Here is a 16,851-nt window from a genome sequence, read left to right on the forward strand (position 1 = left end):
CCACTGTGCAAGTGTCCGTTTCCTTCCCCAAATGTATTCAGAGCGCTTACAATGCTGTAGGTGCAGAGTCTTTCCAGGATGAAGGACATGTTCACATTTAAAAGAGGAGTAAATTAAAAAAATTTAGTTGAGATGCATGAAACTATAGTATCTCTGGCTACATAGTGATTGCTAAAGTCCTTGAAATTTTGAATAGAACTATGTTACACTCATATCTGAAATGTTATGGAAATATCATGGAAATAGATTACCGGCACAAAGGGGTAAAGTCTTCCATTCCCCATTAAGACATTTTGTTTTCATTTCCTTAGAATTGCCAGAGCCTTGTTTACATCTATAAATTACTTCATCACCATGCGAAAACTGGGTCTGGTCTTCCTGATGAAGAACAACATTCGGAATAGAGGACGGTGATCCACATGGCATTTTGTCTTCTGTTGAAAAGAGCAGAAGTACTCCACAATAATATTGGAGTCATATATGAATAGCTGAAAGAACTTAAATAAAAATAACTGTATTTGCATTTGGTGAGTCAAACCTACTCCCATTAATTGTAACAACTAAAATTCAACACAGCTGGAGTATGTATAAGTTTTAGTCAGTTTACTAAATCCCTCTCCTGTCTTTTCCCTCCCTTTTCCACCACTGTGGTAACTCCACAGCATGCTCCAGAAGTAGTTTCAACTAACATTAATTTCCCAAACTGTTTTTCATTGGTACATAAACCCTAAAGTGTAAGAAAACCTTCAATTAATCCAACTCACCTGCATCCCTGAGTAGGATCAATCCAACTCACCTGGATCCCTGATTCTGATCAGTCAAAATTATATTTGATTATACACCTACACATTTGTAATGTGTACTTTCAATCAGTATTATTACAAGAACTGAAAACCACTGTAACATCACTTAGAGGGCTGCAGCGCCGTCACCTCTGTGTGACACTCTTGGGCTGTCACTTTTGCAGTGGTAGTGACAGCAAAGGGTAATGGCTTGCACAGATGCGTGTAGTGTGTGAGTAGTTTTTTAAGGGGAATAAGGGCATATAGCCTGCTCTTAACGTAGGAGAGGGAAGACCCATGACAAACTCAAAAATTGAATTTTAACGACTCTGCACTCAAGTTTGGACCACTCTTCTTTCAAGCCTGTGCACTGAAACTATTCTCACTGGATCAAGGACTGAAAAGATGCAAGCTCCATGCTGTACTGGTTTTTAAACCATCAGTGTTGCTCATGGAAGACGTGTCAGAATGTATATGTATAGGAACAGAGTAAACCAGTCCATAAAACCCCACCATTTATTGGTTCTGCTGTTAGATCATCTTGCCCCATAAGAACACCCTGAATTATTTTCTGTATTTTCAACTTGAATATTCCATTCTACTTCAATTCTGAGACACTGTTTTAAGAAACAAATAGTAGTTTTGCACAAGTATTTTTTAACTCCTGTCATCGACATTCATACTCTCAGATTTGAGGTACACTACCTAATGACGTGTACAGAAAGTGGGTGCTTTTGCTTAGGCCGGAGACTTGACTGTAGAACTATTCACCATTTCAATATCAGAACTATAAAAAACTGTACAAAAATTCTTTGATTGGACTCTTAAGATTTCAATGATACTACTAATAAAGTTTTGGCTCTAAATATAGTGTATGTTTACTTTTCATCCATGACATAATTTTGAACGTAACATGTTATACCTGCAAATATGTAATTTTAATTGCGAAAATATCTGTGAAATATTAGCCTACAGTGAATTATATTCTTCTCACAAGTAAGGGTTATATAGATTACCAATGCAAGAGGGAGGAGATGACCATTGTCCATCAACACATTCTACTTCCTTTGATCCAACCAATTTAAATTCGATGTTGCATTCATATTGCTTTCTGTCCCCATGCCGATACCGTTCCATAGAGTCACCAGCAATACTTCCATTGGTAATCTCAGGTGGAGGTCCACAGCCTCTGGCTTTCACTGAAATCAAGAGATCAAATCTATGCTCTGAACTCAGTACTTTTAGCACAGTTATATGTTAAGTGCAACACAAAATAAATTGAATTTATTGTTTAAAGCTAAGAAAAATCAGGAGAATAGGTTAAACAGGTCATTGATTTATGACTTTGAATATCTGGATTCGTGTTGGGCTGGAGATCACAAACAGATACGCGTGCGTGACCCTGGCTCACTCTACTCTCTTCCATGCACTATCAATTTCCTGCTATGATAAATGAAGTGGTTGATAAAACCAACCCAGTTTTAAGAGAAAAAAAGTGTTACATGGATGACAACGTCAGTATTCTTTAAAAAAAAAAAAAAAGTGAAAACTCTGCAAGTAATAATAACCTATGTTATAAAAATCACCCAGCAAGTGATATGTACTGTATATTAAAGGAACTCACTTCTGATGGAGTGCATGGAACTCCTGTTAAGGGAGCTTAAAATGTTCCTGAGCTAAAGAGCCAACTATATGAAATATACTTGTTTTTAAATGCAAAAGAGAGTGAGCAAAAAGAAGGATGAGAGCATGGAAGACAACAAGGAAATTGATTGAGTGGAAAGGAAGGCAGATGAGAAATATGCGATCCCTTCATCCTCTCAAGCTGCCTCATTAACGAGCATAGCACCAGCAAAATAAACTCTTCTCAGATGCCACTAAGTTGTGCTCTGTCTTAAAGAGGATGAGAAGAATAGGGGCATATATCTTCCCCTCTGCATGAGTTTGGTCATCCTACCAGATGAAGCTGAGCAATTTCACAGGGAAAACCCTTCACTGAGTTTCTTTTGCTTGGGTCCAGCTCTGTGTCACCTCCAAAACAGCTTTTTTTTCTTCAATATCATGTGATCAGAAAAAGGAACATAGGATACAATATCTGATGGGTATCAACATTAGGCAGTGACAAAATTTAGGACATTTAGGATACAGTAAGAGAGGACATTACTCAAATTAATCACTCCTGGCTGCCGTATTGCACATTATTTATGCCTTTTTGAATTGTAAATAATTTTTCATACATTACAGTCAATAACCTGAGTGAAATTTTGCACAAGCCACTTACCAGCTCACTTTCAGTTATTGCAGAACTCCAACTGGCATAACTAAAGCTAACAGAAAGTTCAACACTGAAAGTTCAACTGTTCAGAATCTTTCACATAAAATAGCAAAACACTATGAAATGATTTGAAGAGGACCAGTTCCTGCCCTTTTAGAGACAAAGATGGGATAATTGTTCTTGGGAGCAAGACTGGCTTATAGAAGGTGTCTGCGGAAGTCCTCAAGGCCCAGCCATTTTCATATATTTCCTGCTACAATAAAGTTAACAGAAGAATTACCTTTACACACTGGTGGTGATGGAAACCATCCAAAGTAATAGCATTGAGTAGAGGCAGGTCCCACTCTCATGTAGTTGTTTGCACAGGTAAATTTCACAACATCTCCATTGTGATATTTACCCTCTTTAGGAGAAAAGTCTCCATTGGGCAATGTCAGCATTTCACATTCTATGGCTACAAAGACAAAATATATTAACATGTAGTGTACACCCTACAAAAAGTACATAAAATACTAATGATTAGAACAAAACCAAAGAAAGTCTTAAAGAAAAAAGCTTCACAAGGTATATACATAACAATATTCACCAAGGCACTCAGGCGTTGGACTCCATTCACCATTTATGCCACACCTTGTGGTGCCAGTTGGCATATTATTTGCAGTTTGATATCCCTCCAAACACGCATACTCAATTGTATCTTCAGGCATGAACATAGTTTTATTTGCGTGGTAATTCAAAATGTCCAAATGAGGTGTTTTACATGATTCTGTAGAATAAAACAAAGTTAGTGCATTTTGTGATCCAGAAACGCTGTCCTTTGGAACCATCATTTCTGTAGGTGCTTTAGTGTGTGCTAGTCTACTGAACTACTCAGTATATTTGAAACACTAAAAATTCTGCATTGCCAGTATATATATGTAGAATTTCATACGTAGCATATTTACATAATATCTATTGCATTAATCTTCAGAAATACGTGTATAGAAGTAATATCTAGCATAAATATTTCTTCCTTAGATTAAATTCCTTTCCTTGTACTACATATTATTATTATTATTGGTGTCACAGCAAACAGTTTGTACTCCAGTTCCCCACGGTCATTTGTGAGGGGGTCAGAAAAAAAGCCACAAAATCCTAGGTAAAGGCAGTCTGAAATAAAAGGACAAGATAAAACACCAGCTAAAGCTGGTCAATACTACGAGCCTTGGTATCATAACACTGGAAGATTAAGTCTCTTCTTTTACTATCCTACACCCCTGTTCAGGAGAGGAAGGAACTTCTAAAAGGAAAAAGGCAACAACAGTATGGAGGTATTTTCAGGAAAAAGCACTCTGGTATTTGTCACAAATGTACTTTTTAACACCAGAGCAGACATATGCATAGTGCTTTTTGTGCATAGTGATAACATCCTTCCAAACAATGAATCCCATTTTTCTTTAGTTGGGTCACATTTAAAGAAAGTTCCTGGCAGAATCCCTTGGTTCACAGGCATTTCTTCATAAATCGTCCCTCACAAGTGCGAAAGGCGGGAGAATTGGGAGTAAATTTAGGCATATGTACCTTGTATCAGGTAAGAATCACTGGAGAGGTCAGTGATTACCATCTACTTCGTGCTAGAGGTCCAAAAAGATAGCTCACCTAGAAGATAGTAGATATTTTCGCACCTTACTCGTTTCCTTTATGTTTTCTCTCTCTATTTCTTGGAGCCCCAGAAAGGTTAATCTCTGGAGGATCAGTCCTCTATTTGAGTCTCCCTCTGCCCAGTAAGAAAACTCTACCAATCTAGATGTCAAAAATCTGGGTACATAGGACATCATGTCTGCGCCAGTGACAATGACAGAGAGCTCTGAAGCCTTTATGCTACTCACTGATGCACTTTGGAGCTGGAGTCCAGCCATTCTCTTGACACTGTATCACTCCTCTTTCTTGTCCTTCTGGAGTTACAAAGCCAGTACGACAACTATAGATGACCTTCTCCTGTAAATGAAATGTTTTCTTTCCCAAGGTGAAATAACCATTGTCAAAATTGATATTCTGGCATTTTTCTGAAAGAGATAGACAGAATTTCTTCCAAGTAAAACACTGTTAAACTACATGCTTATAATACACAGAAGAAGGAGGACAAATGAAGCAGTAGTAGGATTTAGAATATTTTTAAAAGCATGTGAATTTTTGCTTTTGCATTGAGCTCTCTTCCTGGGGGACAACTGGAAAGTGAAAAGTCAAGTTCACAGTTACAAACTCATGCAGCACAAGCAGGGATGGACAGGGGTTTGATTTGCAGCAATCCTGTAGCTTCCAAAATTGTCTGTCCACATCTGGTCTTCACTAGAAATGAAATTCATGTTGGGCGTGCACTGCATAAAGAGGACCTTCTGTCCATATTGCAAGGGGGGCATGCCAGAGATCACCATGGTGTGCAGGTACCACCTCAGTTCTACCAAACAGAAATCATTCAGAGTGCACACACTGCAGGACTAAAGCAAATTTGTACCAAAGGACACCTTCTTGCACACTAAAACACTAGTGCAGACAGACCCAACGTTGTAACTGATTCCACATCACTTGGAACACATTGTTTAAGCCAGTCTAAATGGATGGAAACCAGTTGTCTTGGTTGGATATTATGGTCTTGTATTCTGAAAGAAAACTTCTGTAGTATGCTAAATTCTTTACTAATAATTATTCTGTGAAGGATTTTCTTCATTTTAAGAAATTAACACTACAACAAATAGCAATATTTGTGCATTAGAGAGTCAAGTAAATAAAGATACCAAAAAAAAAAACCGACTTTGAGGAACACTAGAGGATGTATTTGAATGTTGGGAGCAGAGTTAATGATACTTTCGTGCAATAGCTTCAAAAGTTTAAATTTCACATCAAATTTTTTGGTGTTTATACCAGTAATGCCCACGATTGCCTAACACTAGGAATCAAAATTTTATTTTATTTGCTCATTGCTATGTCAAAATCTCAGTGGGTGGCGGTCCAAAACATTCTATGGTCGGTGTCTCTGTCAGGGTGGAATTGTTTCCTAAAAAAATATTTTTACAATCTAAGAAAAGTTAGGTTGAATTCTTTCTTTTGTCCACATGAAATTGTTATCTAAAGTATTTAAAGTTCCTATGAGACGTTCTAGCAATTTCAGCCTTGGTGCAAGTCAGGAACAAAAGCTGGAAACGGAGTTAGGAGAGGTAACCTTTCTATTCCTCCCTGGTTCCAGTATGATGCCAACTGGAGAGGAAGCAAGAGAAACAAGGATCAGGTGGCATAGTAAGAGTCTGAAAGGAGACAAGAAATCACAGATAGGCTGCACAAGGGGAATGATTATTATTTATTATATTACTGCACAGCTATGTTATAACAAGATTTCACTACTGAAGACAAAGGGACTATGACTCTCATCCCAGAGCTTACACTCTAGGAGATCTGAATGAGCCACGTGTGGATGTTTTACAGGGTTACATTCTGCATGTTTGTATAACGACTGACCTCAGCAGCATACAGGGACATGACAGCTGCATGAGCCAGTTGAGAGAATCACAGCATTGTGTTTCAGTTGTAGAGCACCTAGACTTAGTTACTAAGCAGTGGTAATGGATTAATGTAGGTGATGTGATGATGGACTTACCGGTTTTAGCTAGAAACCTCAACAAAATACAAGCACACTCACTTTTACGGATACATCTTGGAGGAGGTGACCAGTCATCCTTTGTGCACGTGACTTCCCCATCTTCATGTTCAGTATGATAGTCATCGTTGCAGACATATTTAGCTCTTTCACCTTCCTTGTAAACATTCTTCTGGCTCTGTGAGAAATAACCATTTTCCAGCTGTCTGATGTGACATTTTTCTAAAGAAGGAAGGTAAGTACATTTAACCACAGTAATATGTACAGGAAGGACCGAGGTAAATTAATTCTTAGGAAGACAGTTACTAAAAAAGGGCCTCCTAGCACCTTTCTGTATCCTTCTATCCCAGAAAGACATTAGTGTTCAAACCTGAATGAAAGCATGTTTTGTTTCACTGCCCTAACATTAATGAATCACATGAACAGGAATGCAAGTCACTACATAATGCGCTAAGAAGTGGTCTAGCGTTCATAAGCAAGGTTGGCTAACTTCAGTGCACCTAGCGTCATGTACACCAGCTCTGGTTTGGTCTGCTATGTCTCTAAAATGTTGATGTCTGCCCTGCATGATTTTCAGCCTTTGCCTCCAGGAGATTATATCATATTGTGCAAATGTATCAGCCTCTCAAACCAACTCTAGAGATTTTAGGAACAGCTAAGCATGCTGGCTCTACAGCATCCTGTGCCCGCAGGAGCCCAGACTCAAGGAAGATGGCTGAAGGAATGCTGTAGCTGTGTTACTTGAGTAACTGGTCTTTTCCTCCGGGCAGGACTCCACTCTTTTCCTGCACTGAGCACCACTCCACTGAGGGCAACAGGGAAAGATCAACCTTTTGTAATCCACTTCCAAGCCCTACCAGTAGGTAGGAACTTTACTGTGACTGAAGACATCTGTTAGGAGAGGAGGCCTCAGTTAACTGCTTTAAATCTATTTTCTATAGTTCAATCATTAAGTCAGTGTATTGGGATCTCTTGCTGATGCCATGCTCACTTTCAGCTTATTGCAAAAGTACGCCACCTTCTCAGCTCCAAATGTTATCCCAAGGGACCAAGCAATGGATCTCAGAGAGGAACCTCTAGACAAGGTGCCCAAGCCACGGAAGGAAGAATATATTTACATAGAGTAGAAACTCTCTGTATGTGCAGCTGTGTGTGCAGATGAAAGTAGATGCATGCGTGTGACCCAGAAGCCAGAGAAGAGAAATATTTCCTATGTGTTTCTTAATCTCATGGATAGTTTCAGGAGTAAAGAATCTCCAAAATCCAAAAGCATCATTTCAGCCTTACCAGCTGACAGTTTGAGCTCTGCAGATAGGATGACAGTCTGGGTGCAGTTCCAGAAGTCAACTAAAGCAGTTCTACTTTAACAAACTGTTCTTTGTTCCGTCTTGGGCTCCATCAGCACAATTTCTGCTGCACAGACCTTTGATAATTATAACAGAATTGAGCATATAGTGGAAATGTACTTACTGAGGCATTTTGGCTCTGGAGACCAGCCCCTTTCAGAACAGACCATTCGAACCCAGTATGCTCCACTTGGGGTTGAGTAACCATCATTGCAGTGGTAATCAGCATGCTGCCCAAACCTCATTGGAAAGTAATAGTTTTTGTAGTACTCCAGTGTGCCACTTAACTTGCCATTTTCTATAGCTGGGTAGTCACACGGTTTCTCTTGAAATAGAATTTAACAGCAACAATATCAACACATGCATGACAAAAAGCTCAGGACACAATTAATTCAGATTCAGCTTCATCATCTGAGTGTTTTCTGAAAGTGACAGAATCACGACTGCACACCTTGGCAGATCCTAAGGAGTGCAGGAACAATTGCACTCTACTTCTGGTGTCTTTGTCATTACCTATACCTATGTCAGTTCCCTCCATTTCCATTGCAACCAACAAGAAATCCAGTCAATATTCTCTTGGACTCCAAAGGCTGATTCATGAGACCAAATGTAAGTATTTATTCTATGGTGAGATGACACTGTTTTTGTAGAGTGTCTTGACTAAATTTACTATACTGACCGTGATGGGAGCCCAGACCGCTAGCTCAGATATAGACACTGAACTGTGGACTCTTGAAATTGAGATGACTCCTGTCACCATTTTCATTTGTAACTTTTCAGATTCTGCACCAAAAGCTCTTCCTAGCTCTTCTCATTTTTATTTTAAAACTATAGTGTTTTTCTTTTGTTCTCTCGGTTCCTCAGAAGAACTGACCCTTTTCAGGGACAAATCAAGGATAGAAGGAGGAGATTCCCAGAAGCTTTCATTCAAGTTTACCCAGGGTGTCCTATTTGGCCATGGCAGGTAGGTTCTTCCTGAAGTGCCCTGACCCAGAGCCTACATGCAGGGGCAGGGGAGATCACCCATAGGACAGACCATTCAATAATGAGTGAGGTGGTCTCAGAATGATACCTGAGTTTTAGAACCCACACCTACATAGAGAAGAGATTAATCCAGATACTAACAGTGCACTTTTCGGGAATAGTTCAAATCATCCAAAGGTTCATTTACAAGACTAATTTCACCAGGGTTTCTCTCACACCCCATTTTCTAAGTTTTTCTTTTATTTTCAGTGACCAAAGATCAGAGATTATGAAATTAATCGCTAATATATTTATTTATTTGTAAATGCTGTGCCTACTGGGCAAAACTATCATTGTAGTTATGGGAAGTTTAAGCCAAGAAAGAACTCATAAACAAACAAGAATATCTTGTTTTGTTATTTGACAGGTTATAATAGGTAGAATTAAACTCTGATTGTTCATAATATACCAAAAAACAACTGCAAGTAAAAATCTAAAGCTGTGATAACTACAATGAAAGATACCTTCCAACCATTACCCATGTTTTCTTTTGGTTTGGATACTTTAACACTCATTATATCCTCTTATCTTGACTGGCATGCTACTCCTCAGGTGGACCACAAACTTTCCTGACAGGAAGCTGACTATAGCACTTTTTAACACATCCTTTCACAAATACAGTAATAGAAAATACCTGTGTTTATAAACATAATATAAATGTAGATTATACCATTGTTTTTTATAGCTGATTTTTCTAGACCGTCAAATTAAGCTTTACATTACGAAGAAACACAGTGAATAAGGAACTCTCATTTCTCATGCTTCTTAAGTTTTTCTCTTGACCTCTTTTTCACTGAGATATTTCCAACAACTCTACGTATTTTGTCTTCATTCATGAGAGCTACTTACGGACACAACCTGGATCAGGCACCCAGCCATTCTTGGTGCATTCAGCTGTGTTCTTGCCAGTCAATGTTTTGAAATGATATCCAGGATTACATTGTATTGTGATTATATCACCTACTATGTAGTTGTCTTCTTGAGGTCTGAAGTTCCCATTAGGAATTCTTGGAGGAAAGCATACAATTTCTAAATAAAAGAGAAAAATTGGATGCTAATTTGAAGAATATGTTTATATTTATGCGTAAGTTCTTATTTTCACACTATATTGACCATAACTGCATAAAATTGTTAAAAAGATGTTTCTTAGGGCAAAGAAAAGGTTACATTTCTCTCCCACTCTTAGAAATGTACACTTCTGTAAGAGAGAAGTGATAGCTGTCACTGATGTCATGCTGATTAGAAGATTAAAACTTAATTGCAAAGAGAAAGGTTGGAGCAAGAACTAGAGGTGATCAAACTGAATTTGACTAATCTTTTCCAGTAGGTCATTCCACAGCTGGAGCTCAAAATGGCCTATGCTGGGCTCACTCACAGCTCTCCTGGTCTGGTTTATGGACACTGTCCCAAAGGAGGGCAGGTTCACTGGCAGGTCCTAAATGGAGAAATAACTATATTTAACTAAGAACTGATCATTCAAAGGCTGTGTGATTAAGATTAGGGTCTTGCACTGACACTGGAAGTATTTCAACAACTGAGAAAAGACAAGAATGCTATTCTAAAAGGCTCATGATATCTTCATGCTCGGAGAAGCCAGGCAAACATATTATTTATAAACTGGAGCCTGTCTTTTGGGTTTTTTGGTATTCTACTTCCAATTTAGAAAATATCACCAACACACTCAGGGCTGGGAGGAGATGACTATGGTTTAGTGGGCATGGTGGGTTTGAGTTGATGGTTGTACTTGATGATCTTAGAGGTCTTTTCCAACCTTAATGATTCTATGACTATAAGGTAACTACGGGTTCATCCTGCTGTGGAGTGAAGGTGGGTGAATCAGTTGTATGCATGTACTGCTGAATCATCTAGGTTCAGTGGTAAGTCAAGTAGGATTCAGAACCACTATTCGAATATGCCCCAAGTACCAGAGCCCAGTGTATCAGTGTCTGGAAGAATGTTTTGTTTGGCACTTCTCAAAACCAGTATGTTGCTAAACCATAGGCAATGCATATTAATTAGTATCATCACTAAACTTGAAGCAGAAAAGTCAAGAACTGAGTGGGCACTAAGACTGACTACTCCTTACTTCTAAAGGAGTCTTTCTGGAAGAGGTCCCAGGAAGGTGGGTGGTACATGACATCCTACAATGTTGTCCTGCTGCCAACATTTTTTTCCAGTTTCAAGTGTTTGGCAATTTCTTTAAGACAATTCAAGGCACTAATGATTTCCCCAAAATTTACATCAAACTATTTAAACTGGGACATAACATGCATATTTCTCTTTGCGGGATTTAGAGATTTAATTAAAGTCTTTAAGTGCTCTAGTTGAATGAAACTAAAGTAAAATCCATGACCCAGGGGGCTGATGTCAAACAGGACTAGCCTCAGAAATCATGGATTTGTCATCTTAAGTGCTCAGAAGGCATCTGGGAGTTAGAAAGCAAGAGGGAGTTTCAGCATTGTAAATATATTAATTTGTAGAGATTCTCAGACAATTTCTGATGAGAAGTTTGAACACCATGGATAATGTGGTTGTGCAATTACAGTTCTGATGACATGAAACAAATTGCTGTCTTCACCCTAGACTAAGAGTCACGGACAGTGGCAGGATTCATACATACCATGTTACTTTGGTCTCTGTTTACACATCACTTCATGTCCATAGTTCTTAGGGTTAGCAAACTTCAAATCTATGTTGTACACAATTCTTGACATAATGGCTATGTAGAAAGTACTATTGTTTTCAGCTTTATGTATAAATCTTTTTCCTGTGTTCTCCCCACTAATTCAGAATCATATAAAAAAAAGAATAAAATAACAACAGCTACTAATGCTGCATGAAGTATTTTAGCATTAATCTCATTTATGCAGTATACTGGAGCAATTGTTGCTTCATGGACCTATTTAACTACACTTAAGTAACAAAAGACTGAATTAACTATTTTTGCTACTGCTGTAAATGGAAAACTCTTATCCAGTTGTTTGGTCCCTTTAACACTTAATCCTTCCAGATCTTCATAGGATATTGGTCAGATGTGGATGGATTTCTTTTGTTATGAATAACTTTTGTCATTACTGATCTCTGAAATTACTTCCAAACACAACAAACGTGCAAAATGACTTTAGGCAAGGCTAACCAGTGCAATAGGGGGTTGGATTCCATCCTGATTCAGTACATTGTACACCTGCTCTTTCACCGTATCTGTATCCTTCATCACAGGCAAACTGTAGTTGTTCAGATTCCTTGTAAGAGCCCTTTGGAGAACGTACATATCCGTGCAGAATTTTTGGCACATCACAGATAATCTCTGAAATTGAGAAAGACAAAATCCATATATTTTTGTTTATTTTTATTTGCTGAGAATAAATGCCTATTGGAATAAAATTTAGGGTTTTTTTCATTTCACAAAAACATTTGCATTTGGAAACTGTTTGAAACTTATTTGAGAACTCTTCAATGACCTGATTGTGGATGCCAGGTAGAAAGTGTGGTGTAGCAAAGCATCAATAGCAAATTGGTTCATGAGACAGATTTCAGGGCTTTGCTTTGGATTTTAATGGATCTCAGAATCAGTACATAAGGCAGAGGACATTCTAAAATAAGCAACTAGGCTAGCTGAAATGTAGGATTTTCCATTTTTCAGATAATTTCATTTCCTTGTAATTTCCAGCAAACCTAAAGCTCTCTCATAGCCAGTAGACAGTTAGTTAAATTATGGCATCATCAGGAAAAAAGAATTAAACTATCTGGAAAACTGACACTAGAATGCTTTACTATCTATAAAAGAACCTTATCATCCCCAGCTCCTTGCCAAACCCAATAAAACCACTGAGATCTTGCAGTTTCCAAAAACTGCATTCATAAAGCCAGAAAACGTTCATGGCTTTGTTTCCTAGGCCACAGAGCAGGACACCACAGAGTTCTCTTGGATTCCTTTGCTGGATTTACTTTGTATTTAGGATGAAATATAAGCTCAGTGAAACTGTTATTGTTTAATAAAATTCACTATATTCTGCAAATATTACAAGCACATGTGTTTAATCCCACTTTATGCTGTTCGAATCATAATATATATATGGGGCTTTCAAAGCAGCAAAATTGTGAAAAAAACCATACATGTATCTGACATCCTGACATATGTACTCTGCTCTTCTAAATGCATACTTCCCGATCAGATAACATATAAATAGTCTAAGAAACTTGATGGACTGAATATTTAACAGTGATTGTTACCATAAGCTTCCTGGGATTCTTTCTTACACACTGACAATCCAATCCCATACAATCTCTATTTGCAAAATGGGAGGAATAACCCAATCCACCAGTAGAAGCTGTGCGCGGGGCAGGGTGCGGTCGACTAGCTGAAAAGCAGTTTTGCAGAAAAAAACTTGGCAGTCCTGATGGACAAGTTGAACAGGGGCCAGCAATGTGCCTTTGCAGCAAACAAAGAAAACAGTGTCCTGGGCTCTGTAAGAGTGTTGCCAGCAGGTCAAGAGAGGTGATCCTTCCCCTCTACTCAGCACTTGTCAGACCAAATCTGGAGAGCTGTGTTGTCGTGGTTTAACCCCACGCAGCCGCTCACTCACCCCCCCGCCTCCGGTGGGATGGGGGAGACAATCGGGAGGGCACAAGTAGGAAAACTCAGGGGGTGAGATAAAAACAGTTTAATAATTGAAATAAAACAAAACAGAACAGTAATAGTAACAGTGAGAGCAACAACAATAACAGAATATACAAAGCAGGCGATGCACAATGCAACTGCTCACCGACCACAGACCGCGTGTCACGAACGGGGGGCGAGCCCCCCCACACACCTGGTTTTTATACTGAGCATGATGTCACATGGTATAGAATACCCCATTGGCCAGCTGGGTCCACCACCCGGCTGTGTCCCCCCCCCTACCCTGGCCGGTGCAAGCACCACCCAGCAACAGTCAAAGCATCACTGGGCCATCAACGCTCCTTTTATACCAAACCCAAAACACAGCACACCCCGCAAGCTACTGGGAAGAAAGTTAACTCTGTCCCAGCTGGAACCAGGACATGTGTCCAGGTCTAGCTCCCCAATACAGGAAAGACATGGACATACTGGAGCAGGTCCAGTGAGGGGACATGAAGATAATTAAGGAATTGGAAAAACTGACAGATAAAGAGAGGCTTAGAAAGTCTAGAGAAAAGAAGGCCTTGGGGGGGGTGGGGGAGGGACGATCTTATTAATGTGTATATGTATAAATTTCTGACTGTGGTGGGATAGCAGAAGTAAAGATGATGGAGCCAGACCATTCTCCTTGTCACTCAGTGACAAGGTGAGAAGCAATGGGCACAAACTGAAATACAGGAAATACCACTTAAACATAAGAAAAAATGTTTTTACTTAAGAGTAGTCAAACACTGAAATGGATTACCCAGAGAGGCTGTGGAGTCTCCATCCTTGGAGACAGTCAAAGGCCGACTGGACATGGTCTTGAGCAACTTGCCCTAGCTGACTGCTTTGAGGGACCTTCAGAGGTCCCTTCCAACCTCACCTATTCTGTGATTCTGTGGTTCTGTAAAAACTAAACATGAATTAACCTTCTAACTTGTCAAAACACAATAGTCTGAAGAAAGAAAAATCCATCATGATTTCTTTGTATTTTATATATCCTAAGAACATGAGTGAATTAAAATCATACCTGTTTTTTAAACTTGGTTCACATAGATTCAAAATTGTTTGTAATTACTTTGGTTAAATCAACACTGAAGTGATTGAATCTTATGTAGACATACCAAAGCTAGTTTAAAGAAATTGACTGCAGCCTGGCAAAGCATACAGCTTGTAGTGAAAACGTGGAACAAACAGATGGTCCATTATGACTATATTAGCATCCAATATTCTCTGATTTCTCTTTCTTATCCTACTTCTTCTGCATATATGCAATGGAGATTGTTTACAGAGAAACTATGCTTAATTGCTGTGGAATAAAGTGAAAGCTTTGTAGTTTCCCGTATAGTAATTAGTCCTTAGAAATCTGTGAGAATAAAGCTTCTTAGTTACAGATAATAAATAGTGTCCTTTTTACCTTGGCACTGAGGCACATCACTATTCCATTTTCCATTAGAAGAGCAAATTATTTCTTCAGATCCAACAAGCCTGTATTTTGCATTACATTCAAAATTCACAACCTGGCCAAAGGAATATTCTCGGCCTAGCTCAAATCCACCAGTCATAATTATTCTTCCATTTTCTGGTGCCTGTACAGGTAAACACTTTGCCACTGGAAAACAAAACAAAACAAAAGGGAAAAAACAGCCGTTATGAGGTCTATTCTGCAAAATAAATTGACACACAAAAAAGTTAAAATACAGAAAACTCACTGTAATTTCCTTACACATTTTAAAAATACACACTCTTGTTATATATTCAGATACCATTTGCAACAGATATAATACAAAACCCTAAGCAAAAAGACAGACTGACATAGGAGGAAGCTTGTAGACCGGCTCTCATCATCCTCTTCTCTGCCCTTGAAGGCGAAAGACAGAGCACCTGCTGAACTAGATGACCTCCTGAGGTCTCACCCAATCTAAACTATCCTATGACCCTATGAATTCTATGGATGGTTAGATGAGTCTTGACTGACACATAGAGCCATTAAACTTTGTCAAAATAGGTTAATTACTTTAGAGCTATGCCAAACTGAATTTGCTATAGACAAATATCTGGAAAAGTGCTGTGTTATAGACTGACTACAACAGTTCAGTTACTAACTAAATATCCTAATTAAGGATATCAGAAAAATTATATTACTAAAGTAAACAAACACAATGTCAGCCATGAATTTAGACCTCTTATATCTCCTAACTTTGTAACTGCATAAAAAGGAAGAATTAACATATGTCACCAGATATTTCTTATCAAGGGGGAAATGACTATCAAAGCTCATTCTTAAATGTTCACATAGGTATCACTGACCATGTACGAAAGTGGCTGGTGTTTTGCCTACTGTAGCTCCCACTTCTCTCTGACAACATTCTCCGTCTTATAAGCCATCTGCCTTTTCTATGAGCTTACATTCTATCATCTAGGTTCCTCACAATTAGGACATTATACAAATACTTCCTTTCGTAGGCAATCATATTTCAGTCTAATGAAAACTCAATCATGAAAGAAAAAACTTATGAGGACTTTGAAATTGCAGTATCTTGGTGACATGTGACAAAAAGTGTAGGAAACCATTGCTCTATACTGTGCAGATAGAGACCTGTATGCCTAAAATTGAGGACACTCAAAATCCAGTAAACTGAATGTGAAATATCTGAGACCAAGGAAATGTCAAAACACAGACAACAAACTCTAGACAAGAGAAAGATACCTACTTTTATTTGTGATTCTTTTCTTAGAGACCCTTTCCTGACATCAGATGCTTAACCTAAAGAGAAATTTCACCACTGCACACATATGTTAAAACAGACCGGTTAAAAAGATCTTTGGGAAGAAAGGAAGCTTATTTTCATAATCATACAGGTTTGAAACGAGTGAAAAGGTTTCAAAAATCAGAGAAGTATCATCTGAGCCATCCAATCTATTAAGTCTTGAGGTCTGGGTCTCTCTTGCTCTCATTCTTACTTACTGAAGTTCTTCCACAGTATGCTAATAGGGAGAAGAACTTATAACACAATTCTAATAGCTAGGATATTCACAAGAGTGGAGGAGGAAACTAGCTAAAACCACACATGCTTTCACATACATCTGAAATGCCTCATCCCAGCTGTCTTTTGTAACCATGTTTTGGAGACATAGAATCATAGAATCAT

At 38.6% G+C, this 16,851-nt stretch overlaps 1 protein-coding gene across 1 annotated transcript; it reads right to left on the bottom strand.

Moving 5' to 3' along the window:
• Positions 1-251: 251 nt before the first annotated feature.
• Positions 252-15,311, bottom strand: LOC104073566 (complement factor H-like; the record flags this gene model as incomplete). Its single annotated transcript, XM_009573391.1, has 10 exons — positions 252-434; positions 1,799-1,981; positions 3,338-3,511; positions 3,644-3,823; positions 4,926-5,102; positions 6,731-6,910; positions 8,159-8,359; positions 9,907-10,086; positions 12,194-12,364; positions 15,117-15,311. Coding segments are annotated over 10 exons (1,824 nt in total), but the record flags the coding sequence as incomplete, so codon positions are not given.
• Positions 15,312-16,851: the final 1,540 nt, after the last annotated feature.

Source organism: Fulmarus glacialis, unplaced genomic scaffold, assembly GCF_000690835.1.
Source record: "Fulmarus glacialis isolate BGI_N327 unplaced genomic scaffold, ASM69083v1 scaffold13492, whole genome shotgun sequence".
In the NCBI taxonomy this organism is placed as follows: Eukaryota; Metazoa; Chordata; class Aves; order Procellariiformes; family Procellariidae; genus Fulmarus; species Fulmarus glacialis.